The sequence below is a fragment of the Nansenia antarctica genome (genome assembly GCF_963989245.1).
Source record: "Nansenia antarctica genome assembly, chromosome: 5".
Taxonomy (NCBI): domain Eukaryota; kingdom Metazoa; phylum Chordata; class Actinopteri; order Argentiniformes; family Microstomatidae; genus Nansenia; species Nansenia antarctica.
In genome coordinates, this window is record NC_137690.1 from 67,500,021 (window position 1) to 67,518,059 (window position 18,039).

General features: G+C 43.6%; 2 protein-coding genes across 2 annotated transcripts; one reads left to right on the top strand and one right to left on the bottom strand.

Moving 5' to 3' along the window:
• Positions 1 to 801: 801 nt before the first annotated feature.
• LOC308158279 (5'-3' exonuclease PLD3-like) lies at positions 802 to 4,385 on the bottom strand (the record flags this gene model as incomplete). Its single annotated transcript, XM_080531872.1, has 6 exons — positions 802 to 989; positions 1,590 to 1,689; positions 2,001 to 2,166; positions 2,951 to 3,090; positions 3,624 to 3,827; positions 4,374 to 4,385. The coding sequence occupies 6 exons, from the start codon at positions 4,383 to 4,385 to the stop codon at positions 802 to 804; spliced, it is 810 nt and encodes a 269-aa protein (XP_080387998.1).
• A 6,194-nt stretch (positions 4,386 to 10,579) lies between these two features.
• Positions 10,580 to 14,024, top strand: tipin (timeless interacting protein; the record flags this gene model as incomplete). Its single annotated transcript, XM_080531873.1, has 7 exons — positions 10,580 to 10,634; positions 11,864 to 11,957; positions 12,209 to 12,284; positions 12,465 to 12,587; positions 12,690 to 12,753; positions 12,950 to 13,180; positions 13,771 to 14,024. The coding sequence occupies 7 exons, from the start codon at positions 10,580 to 10,582 to the stop codon at positions 14,022 to 14,024; spliced, it is 897 nt and encodes a 298-aa protein (XP_080387999.1).
• Positions 14,025 to 18,039: the final 4,015 nt, after the last annotated feature.

The window sequence follows — 18,039 nt, forward strand, 5'->3', positions numbered from 1 at the left end:
AGAAGGCCGAAGAATATTTCTGAGCAAGAGGTGTTCTGCCAGGAAGAATTCCAAAAACAAGAATTGAAAGACTCTTACTAGGCTACAGGAAGTGTTTGCAAGCTGTTATAGTTGCCCGAGGAGGAGTTACAAACTACTAGCTGACAGGGTTCCCAAACCTTTGCACAAGGCCTTTTTCCTTGTTTTATTATTTTGAAACTGTAAAAAGTTTAAAGATAAAAATGTATCTTACTTTAAAATGTGATGAAATGTGTCATGTTTAACTTTGTACCATTTAGAGGTTAGGTTTGCTTCTTTTCACTTAGATATTAATTGTAAAAGGCATTTTGACTAGGGGTGCCCACCCCACTGTATAATACCCAAACTAGAAGCTGCCAGAAATGTGGCTGAAAAACCAATTAAGAATTGCACCTTTAAAAAGAAGAAACCAGCATGCCAAGAAACATCAATCAAAAAACTCTACAGATACTATACATTTCTCCCTGAGATTGACTGGGATTTAGAGTTCCCAAAGCTACTGTGAAAATGTACCCTTTAAACCATACATCTATTGTATTCTAGAAACTAGTTGATAGTTTTTGATCATTGATAAGTGATAGATGGCAAAAAAATAATTTTTAAATCAGCATTTATCAAAAAATAATAATGATTAACACAACGCTATAATCTTTAAAATCGTCCCAGAGACGAAATGTACATCGTAAGTACCCTCTGCTGGATTGGAGGTCAGAGTCACTGTTAGAGGCAGGAGAAGTGTGGTGGTGGTGGTGGTACTTCATCTAACTCTGTACGTGTATGTGTCTAACAGAGGTCTTTGAGGTCAGTGTGCTGGTTAAGTTGGCTGCTGTAGGAGGACTCCCAGTCCCTTTCGAACACGGCCTGCAGCTGTGACTGGAACGTGCCACCAAGCGATTGGGACGCAGTTTGGTTCACCACCAGCCCCGACCCGGCAGTGGTCACAAAGTAGTCCCCAGACCAGTTAGAGGTACTTTGAGAACACAAGACCAGACCAGTTAGAGGTACCTTGAGAACACAAGACCAGAACAGTTAGAGGTACCTTGAGAACACAAGGAAACAAGATGCCTTAGAGCTGATAGATGGGATCTGTTACACTGGATTTCAATAAAGAATCTGCGTAAAATGAAAAATGAAATGAAAATGTCCTATTTGTGTAAAGTCGACACATAAAATACCCTCAACATCTATGCCTAGAGATACAATGGGTGATGCTTCAAATGATATCTGAGCAAACAGGTTTTTATTTCAGATAGGGTTGGGGACAATTGAATTTCAATGCAGTTGATTCAGGAAGTATTACTATTATTTTTTTTAATCAATGATTGCTAAAAGGGCATTCATTTTCAGTGAACTCTCAATAAATTGGAAAAAAGGAAGTTTTTTCAAATATTGGAAGTGTGAACTCAAATCACTTCACAAATTCAAATTGACCTTAACCCTGTTTTTGAGAGAGTGAATCAGTGGTCTAACAATGATTCACAATGCTTCCTAAGGATGACTTAAGGATGACTTTGATCTCACTAATGTTGATATATCTCACTACTGTTGAGTCTAGGAGAGAGGTGTATTACCTATGTAGGCAACCTTGTCTGTCACCATGTACTTGTTGTGGTTAACTCTGGCGAAGGGTATTTCCTTTTGCTTGGGATTGGCTGGCACAACGAAGATTTTCTGGAAAATAGAGAAGCAGAAATGGTACCATAAGATCTTTTTAAATGTGACATCCTGTGCCCAATGACTTGCCCATATTGTGCCTAAACGTGTCATACTCTCAACCAAGCAACCAACACATACATCTCTGCTTACAACCTAAAGAAGACACTGTTCAACACCCAAACACCTCCATCCTTTCTGGACGTAGCTTATTAACAACATAAACAAAACAATGTCGATGAATCATCAACATGAGGATTATGTCTAAAAACTAACGTACAGTAAAGTGACAAAATAAGAAAGCAACTCTTAAGTCTAGGCCTACTCACCACCTGGATGTCCAGCCTTCTCTTGGGTTCCTGGTCCGAGGCCAGGGAGCGCAGGAAGGGCAGCATGATAGGCTGTGTGCTGGCCCAGCAGCTGATCAGCAGACGCACGCGCACACGCTTCTCATATGCCACTCGCCTCAGCTGAGTGTCAATGTCGGCCCAGTACCTGCAGAGGGCGCCAGACCCACAGGGTTAGGGCCCAGAGATGGGGCTTTATTCATTCCATAACAGACAAACGCTCTAGGAGCCTTTTTACAAGACATGCTGGTAGGTAGAGCCATCTGACCAATGAGCTAGAGTAAGACTAATGAGCTAGAATAATACTCTCCATCAGCTTTGCCTCTCCACAACTTCAACTTTACCTCCAGGAACACTTATCATTGAACAATACTACTAGGCAATTGTTTGTCACACATTTTTATATTTATATCAATCTATTAATTTTGGCTTTATTAGACTAAACATTCCTGAGTCTGAGGCCTGCAAACTTACTTACTGCAAAAAGAAGCTGTTAATGAGTTCATGGGCATTGGGAGGAATGCCTCTCGGTGAGCAACGAGATCATTTTGGGCCATTATATATAGCTATTTGTCTGTATTATCTTGTAGATAGTACTAGGTTTTTTTTGGTCTGTCTTACATGTAACGATGAATTGAGAATCAAGGACCCCAATTGAAATAAGCCAGTGGCTTTCTTGGGTTTTTTATCCTTTTAGTTGACCTTGTATGTAATATGTACTTTCATGTACCTACTTCTGCAAATCTTCTAATAAAGTTTTCAATCAATCAATCAATTATTTCCCTTTTTGGCTCAAGAGCGGAGGCTCTCTAGAATGAAACTTCCTAAGCAAAGTGGTAAGCAAAACTGACTTTAGATGGCTGCATAAGGGCTAATTCCCCAGTCTCCCTGAACTTAAAGTGGCAGTGAAGTTCCCTAGGAGGCTGACTGACCGTTTGGGGTGTGAGAACTCTGTGGTGAGGAGATAGTTCATGACAACAATGTAGACAAACTGCTGTGCGTCCTCCATGACACTCAGGATGGACTGAAGGTCTTCGGTCCTCCCCGCGGCACAGAAGGATGGTGGGGAGCTCTGGGGAGGCAGGATATTGTTGTTAGCATGTGGGTAGTTATAAAGGGATAGTTCACGACACTACACGACACAGACATTATCAGCAGCAACATTTCTTTGCAAGAACTATCCCCACACATAGCGTTGGGGAGACATACTATAGTAAATACACTATAATAATATACATAATAATATCATAATATTAAATCACAGAATGGACCTATCGCTAAGCCACGCCCCCTTTGAAAACTCGGACAAACAAACAACGCTTCACTGGCATTGACTGACTGACCGACCGTGACTGAATGACATTCAATGACTTACAATGGCGGGAGTTGGCAAATTTCTGATTTCTGATTTACCACAGCAAGTAATAGACATGTTTTTTAGAAGATGACAAGAATATTTAGTCTCGAAGCTTTTCACCATCAGATATTAGCGAGTTGTTTGTCCGAGTTTTCTGCTTGTTGTGACTTTTGCTGTGATATGATTGGACAATTTCTATTCTGGTGCGTCACGTGGCTTCGTGATAGATCCATTCCCTCAGGTCTTACAGATAGATAGACGCTGGAGGCCGTGCCGTTGAGTGGCAGCTGCATGGGCGTGTCCTTGTTGTAGGCGGTGGAGTAGCTGCTGGGCCAGGGGGAGGGGATACTGATGACGTCACTCTGGCCCAGATACCAGTAGGCCTCGAAGATCTTCCCCAGGTCTTCAGCCAAGCAGCTGCAGTTGTACACCACGGCTCCCAGCTCCTTCACCTGAGCAGGGACACAAGAGAAGACATACGTTTCCCAGTGTTTCAACCAACACTGATCTTTAGAGGTATTATTTTCAGAATCAATGGCTATATAAAGTCCTAAAAATGTATGTACCAATCCTAGATAGACCCAATTCCATTAAGTCTGTCCTGCTTGGGGGTGTCGTCCTTGGAGGCTCGGCCAACCAGCAGGGTTAGTTTGCGGTGACAGTAATCAACCAGGTCCAGGACCGAGTCACCAGCTGCCTCACAGGAATCCTGTAACCACGGCACCACACACAAACTGTATTCAGTGGCATCCTATGATACACACGTGTGTTTGATACCATTCCTCATTCCGCCCCATGCATTAGAATGAGCCCATCCTCCAATTTCTACCTCCACCGGCCAACCCTGCACCTCACTGATGGTTCGATTATAATTTACACAGTTAAAGTACACATAAAATATACATAGAGCTTCACAATGATCTCGAGATGTTTAAAAAAAAAAGCAAACTGCAAACATTGCTAGTGTTGTGCTGAGGCGTATGTAAACTACTGCTCACCTTATGATACATAACTGTTTCCAGAAGGTTTATGATTGAAACCTCGTGGCGAATCTGAATGTCAGACAATAGAGCAGAAGAAACAATGGAATGAACTGTCAGTATAACAACGACATCAGCATGTGAATTCACAGAATGTCAGTGGAGGTAGGAGGTGGTGCATTCCTTGCATTACACTGAGCCCCGTCCTCCGATTTCTACCTCCACCAGCCTCCACTGTAATATGATCACAACAGAGGTCAGACACGGTTTCTCCTCTCACCACCATATACAGAGGAAACGTGCTCTTCGGATCGAAGTCCCGAAGCTGACAAAGAATAGGAAACACTTTTTGTTTCCAAACCTCCACCAGAATCATCTCATGGACCAAGGTGGGGATCTGGGGAAGAGGGGAAAAGGAGAATGAATTTTGTCAATGGAACCAGCCAGGGCAATGAGTGGTCTTATAATTTATCCTTCCTTCCTTTCTAGACTGAATGAAATCACTGATCTGATTATGACTCGATGGGTGAAGGCAATGCGGGCTGTGCAAAGCGTGTTTAAACTAAACCCAATCCAAGCTAATTGATTATGTTACTTCAAGGGGGAGGAAGGAAGGAAGGACGCATCGTTAGAGTATTCGAACGGGCCCCATCATTGGAAGCACACTACTAGTGTTACACTCTAACCACAGACACTCAAACCACAGACACTCAAACCACAGACACTCAAACCACAGACACTCAAACCACAGACACACTAACCACAGACACTCTAACCACAGACACACTAACCACAGACACTCTAACCACAGACACTCTAACCACTCTAACCACAGACACTCTAACCACAGACACTCTAACCACAGACAGTCTAACCACAGACACTCTAACCACAGACACTCAAACCACAGACACTCAAACCACAGACAGTCTAACCACAGACACTAACCACAGACACACTAACCACAGACACACTAACCACAGACACTCTAACCACAGACACTCTAACCACAGACACTCTAACCACAGACACTCTAACCACAGACACTCAAACCACAGACACTCAAACCACAGACACTCTAACCACAGACACTCTTACCACAGACAGTCTAACCACAGACACACTTACCACAGACACTCTTACCACAGACACTCTAACAACAGACACACTTACCACAGACACTCTAACCACAGACACTCTAACCACAGACACTCTAACCACAGCCACTCAAACCACAGACACTCTAACCACAGACACTCTAACCACAGACACTCAAACCACAGACACTCAAACATTAACATGAAGCTAATTAGTATGAAGCTAATTAACATACAGCTCATTAACATACAGCTCATTAACAAATACTTTTAAATAATTAATTAATAACATATACACACACAGACACACGTATACACACAGAGACATTAGCATGAAGCTCATTAACATACAGCTCATTAGCATGAAGCTAATTAACATACAGCTCATTAGCATGAAACTAATTAGCATGAAACTCATTAACATACAGCTCATTAACATACACACACAGACAGACACACATATATACACACACAGAGACATTAGCATGAAGCTCATTAGCATGAAGCTCATTAGCATGAAGCTCATTAGCATGAAGCTCATTAGCATGAAGCTCATTAACATGAAGCTCATTAGCATGAAGGTAATTAGCATGAAGCTCATTAACATACAGCTCATTTACATACACACACAGACACACACACAGCTCATTAACATACAGCTCATTAACATACAGCTCATTAGCATGAAGCTCATTAGTATGAAGCTAATTAACATACAGCTCATTAACATACAGCTCATTAAACATATACTTTTAAATAATTAATTAATAACATATACACACAGACACACGTATACACACAGAGACATTAGCATGAAGCTCATTAGCATGAAGCTCATTAGCATGAAGCTCATTAACATACAGCTCATTAACATACACACACAGAGAGAGACACACACAGACACACGTATACACACACAGAGAGGTCACACACAGCTCATTAACATACAGCTCATTAACATACAGCTCAGGTCACACACAGCTCATTAACATACAGCTCATTAACATACAGCTCATTAGCATGAAGCTCATTAGTATGAAGCTAATTAACATACAGCTCATTAACATACAGCTCATTAAAAATATACTTTTAAATAATTAATTAATAACATATACACACACAGACACACGTATACACACACAGAGACATTAGCATGAAGCTCATTAGCATGAAGCTCATTAACATGAAGGTAATTAGCATGAAGCTCATTAACATACAGCTCATTTACATACACACACACAGAGAGAGAGACACACACAGCTCATTAACCTACAGCTCATTAGCATGAAGCTTATTAGCATACAGCTCATTAACATACAGTACTGCTGCTCTGTCTACTGCAGGTCACACACAGCTCATTAACATACAGCTCATTAGCATGAAGCTAATTAGCATGAAGCTCATTAGCATGAAGCTCAATAACATACAGCTCATTAGCATGAAGATAATTAGCATACAGTTCATTAGCATGAAGCTCATTAACATACAGCTCATTAGCATGAAGCTTATTAGCATACAGCTCATTAACATACAGTACTGCTGCTCTGTCTACTGCAGGTCACACACAGCTCATTAACATACAGCTCATTAGCATGAAGCTCATTAGCATGAAGCTCATTAGCATGAAGCTCAATAACATACAGCTCATTAGCATGAAGCTAATTAGCATACAGCTCATTAACATACAGTACTGCTGCTCTGTCTACTGCAGGTCACACACAGCTCATTAACATACAGCTCATTAACATACAGCTCATTAGCATGAAGCTCATTACTATGAAGCTAATAAACATACAGCTCATTAACATACAGCTCATTAACACATACGTTTAAATAATTAATTAATAACATATACACACAGACACACGTATACACACAGAGACATTAGCATGAAGCTCATTAGCATGAAGCTCATTAGCATGAAGCTCATTAGCATGAAGCTCATTAACATACAGCTCATTAACATACACACACAGACAGACACACGTATACACACACTCAGAGACATTAGCATGAAGCTCATTAGCATGAAGCTCATTAGCATGAAGCTCATTAACATACAGCTCATTAACATACACACACAGACAGACACACGTATACACACACTCAGAGACATTAGCATGAAGCTCATTAGCATGAAGCTCATTAACATGAAGCTCATTAGCATGAAGGTAATTAACATACAGCTCATTTACATACACACACAGAGACACACACACAGCTCATTAACATACAGCTCATTAACATATACTTTTAAATAATTAATTAATAACATATACCTACACAGACACACGTATACACACAGAGACATTAGCATGAAGCTCATTAGCATGAAGCTCATTAGCATGAAGCTCATTAGCATGAAGCTTATTAACATACAGCTCATTAACATACACACACAGACAGACACACGTATACACACACTCAGAGACATTAGCATGAAGCTCATTAGCATGAAGCTCATTAACATGAATCTCATTAGCATGAAGGTAATTAACATACAGTTCATTAACATACAGCTCATTAGCATGAAGCTAATTAGCATACAGCTCATTAGCATGAAGCTAATTAGCATACAGCTCATTAGCATGAAGCTTATTAGCATACAGCTCATTAACATACAGTACTGCTGCTCTGTCTACTGCAGGTCACACACAGCTCATTAGCATGAAGCTCATTAGCATGAAGCTAATTAGCATGAAGCTCATTAACATACAGCTCATTAACATACAGCTCATTAGCATGAAGCTAATTAGCATACAGCTAATTAACATACAGTACTGCTGCTCTGTCTACTGCAGGTCACACACAGCTCATTAACATACAGCTCATTAACATACAGCTCATTAGCATGAAGCTCATTAGTATGACGCTAATTAACATACAGCTCATTAACATACAGCTCATTAACATATACTTTTAAATAATTAATTAATAACATATACACACACAGACACACGTATACACACAGAGACATTAGCATGAAGCTCATTAGCATGAAGCTCATTAGCATGAAGCTCATTAACATACAGCTCATTAACATACACACACAGACAGACACACGTATACACACACAGAGACATTAGCATGAAGCTCATTAGCATGAAGCTCATTAACATACAGCTAATTAGCATGAAGCTAATTAGCATACCGCTCATTAACATACAGTACTGCTGCTCTGTCTACTGCAGGTCACACACAGCTCATTAACATACAGCTCATTAACATACAGCTCATTAGCATGATGCTCATTAGCATGAAGCTAATTAGCATGAAGCTCATTAACATACAGCTCATTAACATACACACACAGACACAGACACACAGAGACACACACACGCAGCTCATTAACATACAGCTCATTAACATACAGCTCATTAGCATGAAGCTCATTAGCATGAAGCTAATTAGCATGAAGCTCATTAACATACAGCTCATTAACATACAGTACTGCTGCTGTACTACTGCAGGTCACACACACAACCCACTTTGACGTAAGCCACTCCCCCTAACTGTCTAAGCCACTCCCACTTTGACGTAAGCCACTCCCCCTAACTGTCTAAGCCACACCCACTTTGATACAAGCTCCACCCACTTTGATACAAGCCACTCCCCCTAAGTGTCTAAGCCCCTCCCACATTGACGTAAGCCACTCCCCCTAACTGTCTAAGCCCCTCCCACATTGACGTAAGCCACTCCCCCTAACTGTCTAAGCCCCTCCCACATTGACATAAGCCACTCCCCCTAACTGTCTAAGCCACATCCACTTTGATACTGGCCACTCCCACTTTGATACAAGCCACTCCCCCTAAGTGTCTAAGCCACGCCCACTTCGGTACAGGCCACTCCCACTTTGATACAAGCCACTCCCCCTAAGTGTCTAAGCCACACCCACTTCGATACAGGCCACTCCCATTTTGATACACACCACACCCACTTTGATACAGGCCACACCCACATTGATACAAGCACCTCCCACTTTGATACAAGCCACTCCCCCTAACTGTCTAAGCCCCTCCCACATTGACGTAAGCCACTCCCCCTAACTGTCTAAGCCACTCCCACTTTGATACAGGCCACTCCCACTTTGATACAGGCCACACCCACTTTGATACAGGCCACTCCCCCTAACTGTCTAAGCCACTCCCACTTTGATACAGGCCACACCCGCTTTGATACAGGCCACTCCCCCTAACTGTCTAAGCCACACCCACATTGATACAAGCACCTCCCACTTTGATACAAGCCACTCCCCCTAACTGTCTAAGCCCCTCCCACATTGACGTAAGCCACTCCCCCTAACTGTCTAAGCCCCTCCCACATTGACGTAAGCCACTCCCACTCACACAGGTATACACACACACTCACACAGGTACTCACTCACTCACACACACACACACACACACACACACACACACACACTCACACAGATACTCACTCACTCACACACACACACACACACACACACACACACACACACACACACACACACAGCCCAGTAGACACACACACACTGAGCTGGGCAGTAACAGAGAAGCAGGCCTGGTTCAGAGAGACACAGTGACTCCTGTCCATATCCCCATCCACTAGTAAGCATTCCCCATAGACTCCCACATATCCCCCTAGACTGGTATGCATTCCACATAGAGGAGCCAGTAGACACAGACACACACACACTGAGCTGGGCAGTAACAGAGAAGCAGGCCTGCTAGCATACAGCATCCCACTGAAGCAGAAGGCCTTGTACACCAGCAGTCTTTACTCGTTGCATGCAGTAGCTCACAGGACAGCAGATGGCTGAATAACTGGTAATGTACACACACACACACTCACACACACACACACACACACACACACACACACACACACACACACATCCAGTCACACACACACACAGACACGTCCAGCAGGTCTGATATTGGTCCGGCTGGACTCGCCTCGAAGAGTAGATGTCGAAAAATATGTATTGTGTGGGGAAAAGGTGAAGGGAAAAATAGACGTAAAATAAGCCCCACCCCCTTTTTTAAAGCCCCGCCCCCTTTCCCCCTTCCCCATAGACTCCCATTAATTTTGGCCTTACCTGTTCTCCGGTTCTCCTTGGGGTCCCACACTTAAGCCCTCCCCGAGATGCAAGCCCCTTCCTGGGCTCGCAGCGAGGAAGAGCCCCTCCGCGATCCTGGAAGTATTGATAACTGGTACCCTAAGGAAATTTTTGGTTGAAATTGAAAAGGTGTAAACAGACTGTTCCACCTGGGACTTGAACCCAGGTCTCCCCACTTGCCAGCCGGGAGACTTAACACACTGACCCACCGAGCAGGTCATGAAAGGTCATTGCCAGATACAGAGGATAATGATATTCTTCTGTGCAGGTTGAATGAGCTGTCTGTGTCTGTGTCCTATCTGATCATGTGTAGAATCCACAGTCTCTCTGTGTGTGACTCTGTCTGCCTGTGTGTGACACAAAAAAACTAAAAACGAAAAAAACACTGGGTTACAGGGGATTTGAACCCAGGCCTCCCGGTCTAATAGACAGGAGACTTAACACACTGAGCCACTGTGACAGAGCTGGGAGACGGGAAAAAAAATCACCTACTTGAAGAAATTCAGTCCCACATCTGTTCACAAGGCTCTGATCAGTGTAGAATCTCTGTCCTCTGTCTCTCTGTCCTATCTGATCATGTGTATCATCATGTAGTCATGTAGTCATGTAATCATATCTGATATAATCAATCACACTGTCATACAGGCAGCAGCAGCAGACACAGTCTAGAAAAGGTCAATAGGTCATTGGATTTGAACCCTGGCCTTCAGCGTTAAAAAGACAGACTGAGACTTAAGACTGAGCTACTCGGGCAGTCCTGAGAAAAAAAGACTCATCTACTTCAAGACATTTCACATGATTTCATTTCACATCTCACCATCATAGTGAAGTAGCTACATCAGGTGCATCACCGTTACGCTCTCATCCCTGAGATGATGTTACAGGCCACTAGGGAGAGTGCTGCTGCTGCTGCTGCAGCCTATGATCAGTCCACTCTGCTAGTAGGTGTGTCAAACAACATTAACATACATGGGTGTGGTGGAACAAGCACTTATTGACAACTACACCAAAAGGGTACCTTCTTTTAAAGAAAAGGATTTATTGCTTTAGTGAAAAGTACATTTACAAGTGGTTACAAATATTCAGACAACATTCCTATAACATTGACTACACAACTAGCATAGGTAAAGGCTATTTACTATACTAAACCATTTCTAGTAACACAATATTATATGAATGAATGAATGAATGAATGAATGAATGAATGAATGAATGGTCTTTATTGTCATTGATATAGTACAGGTACCAAACAACGACATTTGGGAGGGGGGGGGGGCTCCCCTGGTTGGTATGTTTTTGGTGATGTTCAGAAGACGACGAGGGAGAGATTTCCAAGTTAGCAGATGTACCTGCTTCTAAAAGGAGAGGAGTGAAGAGGCCCCAGCCCAAGCTGGACTCTCAGAGGTACACAATGTTTGCATGTGTAGAGGGAGACATTGCTCTTGGTCCAGCTGATCCATACAGGGTAACTTGTAACATGGCTTTAACTCGTAGACGATGTCTGCGTTTTGAAACTGTGTAGCATAGAAGGTGTAGCATACTGTTCCCCTTAGCTTACTTTGTTTAACTCTGAACTTTCTTTTGAAGAAATCAAACGGTATGCTATATGTTGCTGCAGAAATGTTTGATGATGGTAAGTGTTATTTTTCCTGCAGGCTGTGCTCTGAAAGAGGACTTCCGGCTCTACGCACCCTGTTTGACAATGTTCACTTCAAAGGCAAAGGACATGAGGTAATCTTAACTGTCGTCAGGTCCTGTAGGGATAGGCTGTTATTTATCATAAAGGAATCAAATTAATGATCCATGACGGCCAAATGTTTTGTTTTATTTATTGTGTGTGTGTGTGTGTGTGTGTGTGTGTGTGTGTGTGTGTGTGTGTGTGTGTGCGCATGTCCGTCCATCCGTGTCCAGACTGAGAATCTGAAAGTGTTGATGCAGACTATGGAGAATTGGGCTCACAGACTGTACCCCAAACTGCAGTTTGATGACTTCATAGGCAAACTAGAGACATTAGGCAGCAAAAAAGAAGTGCAGGTGAGAAAAACAAAGGAAAACCTCTCCCATATGATCCTCAATGGCTTTAGTGTGTTTAAAAAAACATGTGTGAAACCTTAATTCTTGCTTTATTTTCATCAGACTTGTCTCAAGCGAATACGATTGGACATGCCGTTGACACATGACGATTTCATAGGCAAAGACGGTAAGATACAAATGTCACTATCCAGGCAGGGCATCTTTACAGTAATACACCAAACACTAGGTGGAAAACAATGGAAGTGTCTTTTTGAAGTAACCACGGGTATGATAATGTTATTACTACAGAAGAGCCTTGACTTGTCATGTTCCTAAACAAACGTAGTGATTCACAGGCTGAGTGACTTTCTCAATTCATCCAGGTGAGGAGGGGGAGGAAGCAGTACGGAGAGAAGACCCTATCCATGACGACCCAGACCCGTTCGGAGATGGTGGTTTCGCTGACGAACCCCCAAGACTGATCCACTCCACCCCAGCCCCCGCCCCCGCTCCCACGGCCATCCCCTCCCTGACCGAGGAGCAGCAGAGACGTATGGAGCTGAACAAACAGTTGGCCCTGGAGAGAAGACTGGCGCGTATGCAACAGCACACAGGTCAGTCACCCAACCACACCCAGAAGGACATTTTGACAGGGTAGAAAATGTATTTGTAGTTCGAAAAAATAATAAAATAAAACACCAGTGGGTTATTTTCCTGAAAGCTGTTGTACCTTTAAAATCATCTTGAGTTCATGTGGGCAGCGGGCTACAGGGAACTCATCCAATATCTAAATTCCTCTGCCGACACTTGATTGACTTTGCCATACCCGATATAGAGATTGAATTGCAGACATTTAACCAAATGACCTCAGTTGGAAAGGGTATGTTGAGGAATACAGTTATGCATTGGTTAATCTTAATTAATTATTTATGAATTAATTAATTAATTGGGGCGGCGGTAGCCTAGAGGTTAGAGAGGCCGGCTAGCACTCGGAAGGCCGCTGGTTCGATGCCCACCTCAGGAGGGAGCTTGCATGTGCCGTTGAGCAAGGCACTTAACCCCTAATTGCTCCAGGGGCGCCAAATATGGCTGACTCTGTGCCTAGAGCAATAATACCAAATTCCAACAATTGACTGACAAGTTGATTGCATGGCAATAAATCAGTAAAAAAAATAAAATAAACAAGATCTCCCTCCCTCCTCAGAGGCCTCCCAGACCGCGACTCTGAGTCAGTCAGCTGAGGAACCCTCCACCAGCTCCTCATCACACTTCTCCAGTCAGAGGAACCATCAAGAAGACAATGTTGATGATGATGATGATGATTTGGACCGCAGCCCAAAGAACAGACCCCTAGACAAAGGCTCTCTGCTGGAGCCAGACTCCCCAGTGTGTGAGAGGAGAGACACCAGCAACAACCCTATTCCTGAACTGAGCAACAGCCAGGAACACAGCAACTGACACACACACACACACACACACACACACACACACACACACACACACACACACCATCAAGGTACCTTGAGAGGACTACCAACCAAGCTACGGATGTTTTTGCCTGTTCAAGTTCTTACAAGTCACCAACGTGGTCATATTATTGACAGTTTTTTCCTGTTCTACAAAAATGCCATGATGAAAGCCAAACACCATGTTGGATTGAAGAGTTGATATACTGTTTGTTTTGACAATTCACTTGAAGGGGCCTTAATGATGTTTCCTCAAACCATGTTTGTCCTTATGTGTAAGGATGCTGTTGCGCAAAGAGCTAACTTTGATTATGCTTTTTCATGTGTTTCTTTTTTCTTTTCTTTTTTTCCATCAAACATTTCTTGTTGTCAATAAAAGTATTTTAAAAATCCTTTAAAAAAAAATCTGGGTCTATTGCTCTGTCACCTAGCATTTTGGAGTTTAGCTTGCAACGTCGCGAGCGTGTTAGCGGCTAAATTACAGTAACTTCCTCTTATACGTTTTGGTAACGGCCCTGGTAACAATCTATGCCACTTGCAAAGAAGATAAGGGTTAGTTCAACCTTATGTTGCGGTGTTTGCTCAATTTGATGTTTGACACTGGTCAGAGTAGATCCAGTTCACATTGGGAAGGATCAATGCTTTGGTAGGTAGCCTAGAGGTTAGAGAGGCTGGCTAGCAGTTGGCTGGCTAGTTTGATCCCTGCCTCAGGAGGGAGCTTGCATGTGGCCTTGAGCAAGGCACCTAACCCCTAATTGCTCTAGGGGTGCCGAATATGGGTGACTCTGTGCCTAGAGCAAAAATACCAAATTCCAACAATTGACTGACAAGTTGATTGCAGGGGAAATAAATCAGTAAAAAAAAATGCAAAGCTCTTCATAGCACATTTCAATGTAGTACACCTCCAACATACCTGTCTAAACTCAGAGAGCAAATGACACTATGGAAAGATAAAAGGTAAAACACACAAGTCCATCTGATTTAAGGAATGAATGAGAGAAGCGGTGGGAATGCTTTTTATTTTATTTGATATGCCGAGAAGTTTTGGGAATTGTTTTAGTTATTTTTTTTAAAATAATCGGTATCCTCAGAGCTGGTGGGATAATAGCCTGTGAAAGAAAGAAAAAAGTCATTTACACTGTTACTTCAGTCAAGCTGCATGTTACTGTAAAGAACACATTTTAAGTTCAGGAAATAATGAATATATATATGTTTTCTGCATTACACAGAAAGCAGTAAACCAAAGGTGAAAATGTCTAAAACGGGTCTTAAAATAGCTGGGAGGGTCTTACCTAAACAGGCAACTCTCCTGATATGGGACACAGCATTTCCCAGAAGACCATGGCCCTTCTCCTTGGTAGCTGTAGAGACATTAAAAAACACATTACTCTCTGTCTGTTAAAAGCAGTCATAACCATAATGTAACTCAACGCAGAAGAGAGAAAACAAATGGCTCAAATAAGTACTGACTCTCCAGTGTCTTGGGGATGGGCGCCATGGTTGCTGCGGGATCCATCATTGTTGCGGGGTCCATTGGGTCCAGCAGCGCTCCAGGTCCCTGTCCTGGACCCGTGGAGGCCATTACACTGGGGTTCAGAAGTTCGGGGGACCTCCTCACTGGACATATTGTTACTAGGAAAAAACATGATAAAATGTTCGTCAACATCACCACGGTCATTACAGTCAGCACTCGAGTTGAGGGGGGATGAGGGGGGATGGCATCCCCTCTGAAATAAAAACAGTAAAAATCACCCCCCTTCTAAAACTGCCATCCCCCCTTTCCACCCCTTATGTCATTCTATCAATGAACGTGGTATTACTGCTATTTCAACATTTAGTTTTGCGCATATTGAGTAAAATACTGTGGGCGAGGGGGCACGCGCACACATGCAATGACATTTTTACCAAGTCACTGACGCTGTGGGGATGCTAAAATTGTCCCCATATGATAAAATCCACCATCCCCCCCTGATTTTCTTTTACAACTTGAGTACTGATTACAGTCATTACAGACTGAAAAAAAAACATGATCAAATTATCGTCATCATCACCACAGTCATTATAATCATTACAGACTGACTGGGTGTAAGGAGTTAAGCCACAGCAGTAATTACCGTACCTGCACTCCTAGAGTGTATGTGTCCTGGAGTGGTAGATGGAGGATCCCACAGACAGCAAGAATTCATGACGGGAACCATCGCAAGGGCAGCTGTCGTTGGTGGAGCCATCATTGGTGGAGGTGATGGAAAGGGCATGCTCTGTGAAAAATAATTATATAAATAAAATCTGCTCAATGAAACTAACCTGAATGAGTTGGATAAAAAGCAATGCTTGTACAGTTAGAATATGACTGCTGTAAGATGATAGTTAAATGTGGACCTTAAGGTGTAGCTGGATCTAAATCCTGCCCCTTGTCCTCTGATGAAGCGCATGTTTTACCCCTGTGTGTAGTAATCTGGGGTCTCACCTCAAGGCAGGTTTTTGGTCGAACTCCCAGCTGTTGTGGAGGCTCAACACCCAGAGCGCCAATCTCCAGCAGATCCCACTTATATAGGGGGTTGGTGTCAGGGAGCTGTTGGGGATTAAATGCCTTCAAGAAGGCAAACTGTGTCGGGGTCACAGTGTTTTTGGCCACTGCCTTATCCAGAACCATCATGGGCGATGTCCAGGCGATCTCCACCTGATCCATCATGGGCGATGTCCTCCTCACCATGGAGAGGGCCTTTGGAAGGAGCTCCACCTTCCAGAGGCACGTTTTAGTGTCAAGCTGTTGTGGAGGCTCAACCTCCTGACTAAGAAGCTCCACCTCATCCCTCTGTGGAGGGGTAGATTGGGGCTCCCAACCTTCCCTCTGTGGAGGTGGTACAACCTCAGGGGCTGTCATGATGTCCTGGGGCTCTGCCTTGGCCTCATCAACAGACTGGAGGGTCTGGTGGAGGGTTATTTCCTCCACACCTGTAGCCACACCCATAGCCCATGTAGCCCATGTAGCACAAGATCTCCAGATCCCACTTTGATGGGGGGTCGGCGTCAGGGAGGATGTCCCCCTGGTCCCTCTGTTGGGGATTACATTTTGTATAGAAGGCAAACTGTTTCGTGCTGTCTGAGAGTTGACACCTGTCATGGGAGGTGTGTTTACCACTGACAGGGCCTTTGGGAGGAGCTCCACCTCTTTCCTCTGGGGAGGGGTAACAACCTCCGGTGCTGTGTCTTCATCCCTGTGGGTAAAGAGGAGGACACTGGGAATCTCCACCTCTGGTAGGAGCTCCACCTCATCCCTCATCATCGTCCGATGGAGGGTCATTTTCTCAACAAGGACACTGGGAATCTCCACCTCATCCCACTGTGGAGGGGTACATGCCTCTTTGGCCTCATCAACAGACTGGAGGGTCTGGTGGAGGGTCATTTCCTCAATGAGGACGCTGGGCATCTTCACCTCAACCGTCATGGGAGGTGTCCTCACCATGGAGAGGGCCTCTGGAAGGAGCTCCACCTCATCCCTCTGTGGAGGGGTACATGCCTCTTTGGCCCTGGGGCCCTCTTCTCTCTGAGGAGGGGGTACAACCTCAGGGGCTGTCATGATGTCCTGGGGCTCTGCCTTGGCCTCATCAACAGACTGGAGGGTCTGGTGGAGGGTCATTTCCTCCACGAGCACACTGGGGATCTTCACCTCACCTGTCAAGGGAGGCGTCCTCACCATGGAGAGGGGCTCTGAGGAGAGCTCCACCTCATCCCTCTCTAGAGAGATTATCTGTGGGTGGTTCTCATTTGAGACAGACTTTGGTCAAAGTCAAAAATAAGAACAATTAGTCCAAAACAATGAAACATACAGTTGATATCATAGTAAGTGACACACTCATATTATGATAAAAACCTGCACACAATATTTGCATGCTGTATTGATTGAGAATGTTTATTTTGGTATTTTACAATTCATAATACAGATATTAAAAATGTACACAGTCACAATGCGTAACACCAGGACCAAAAAGGTGTAGGCTGAAGCC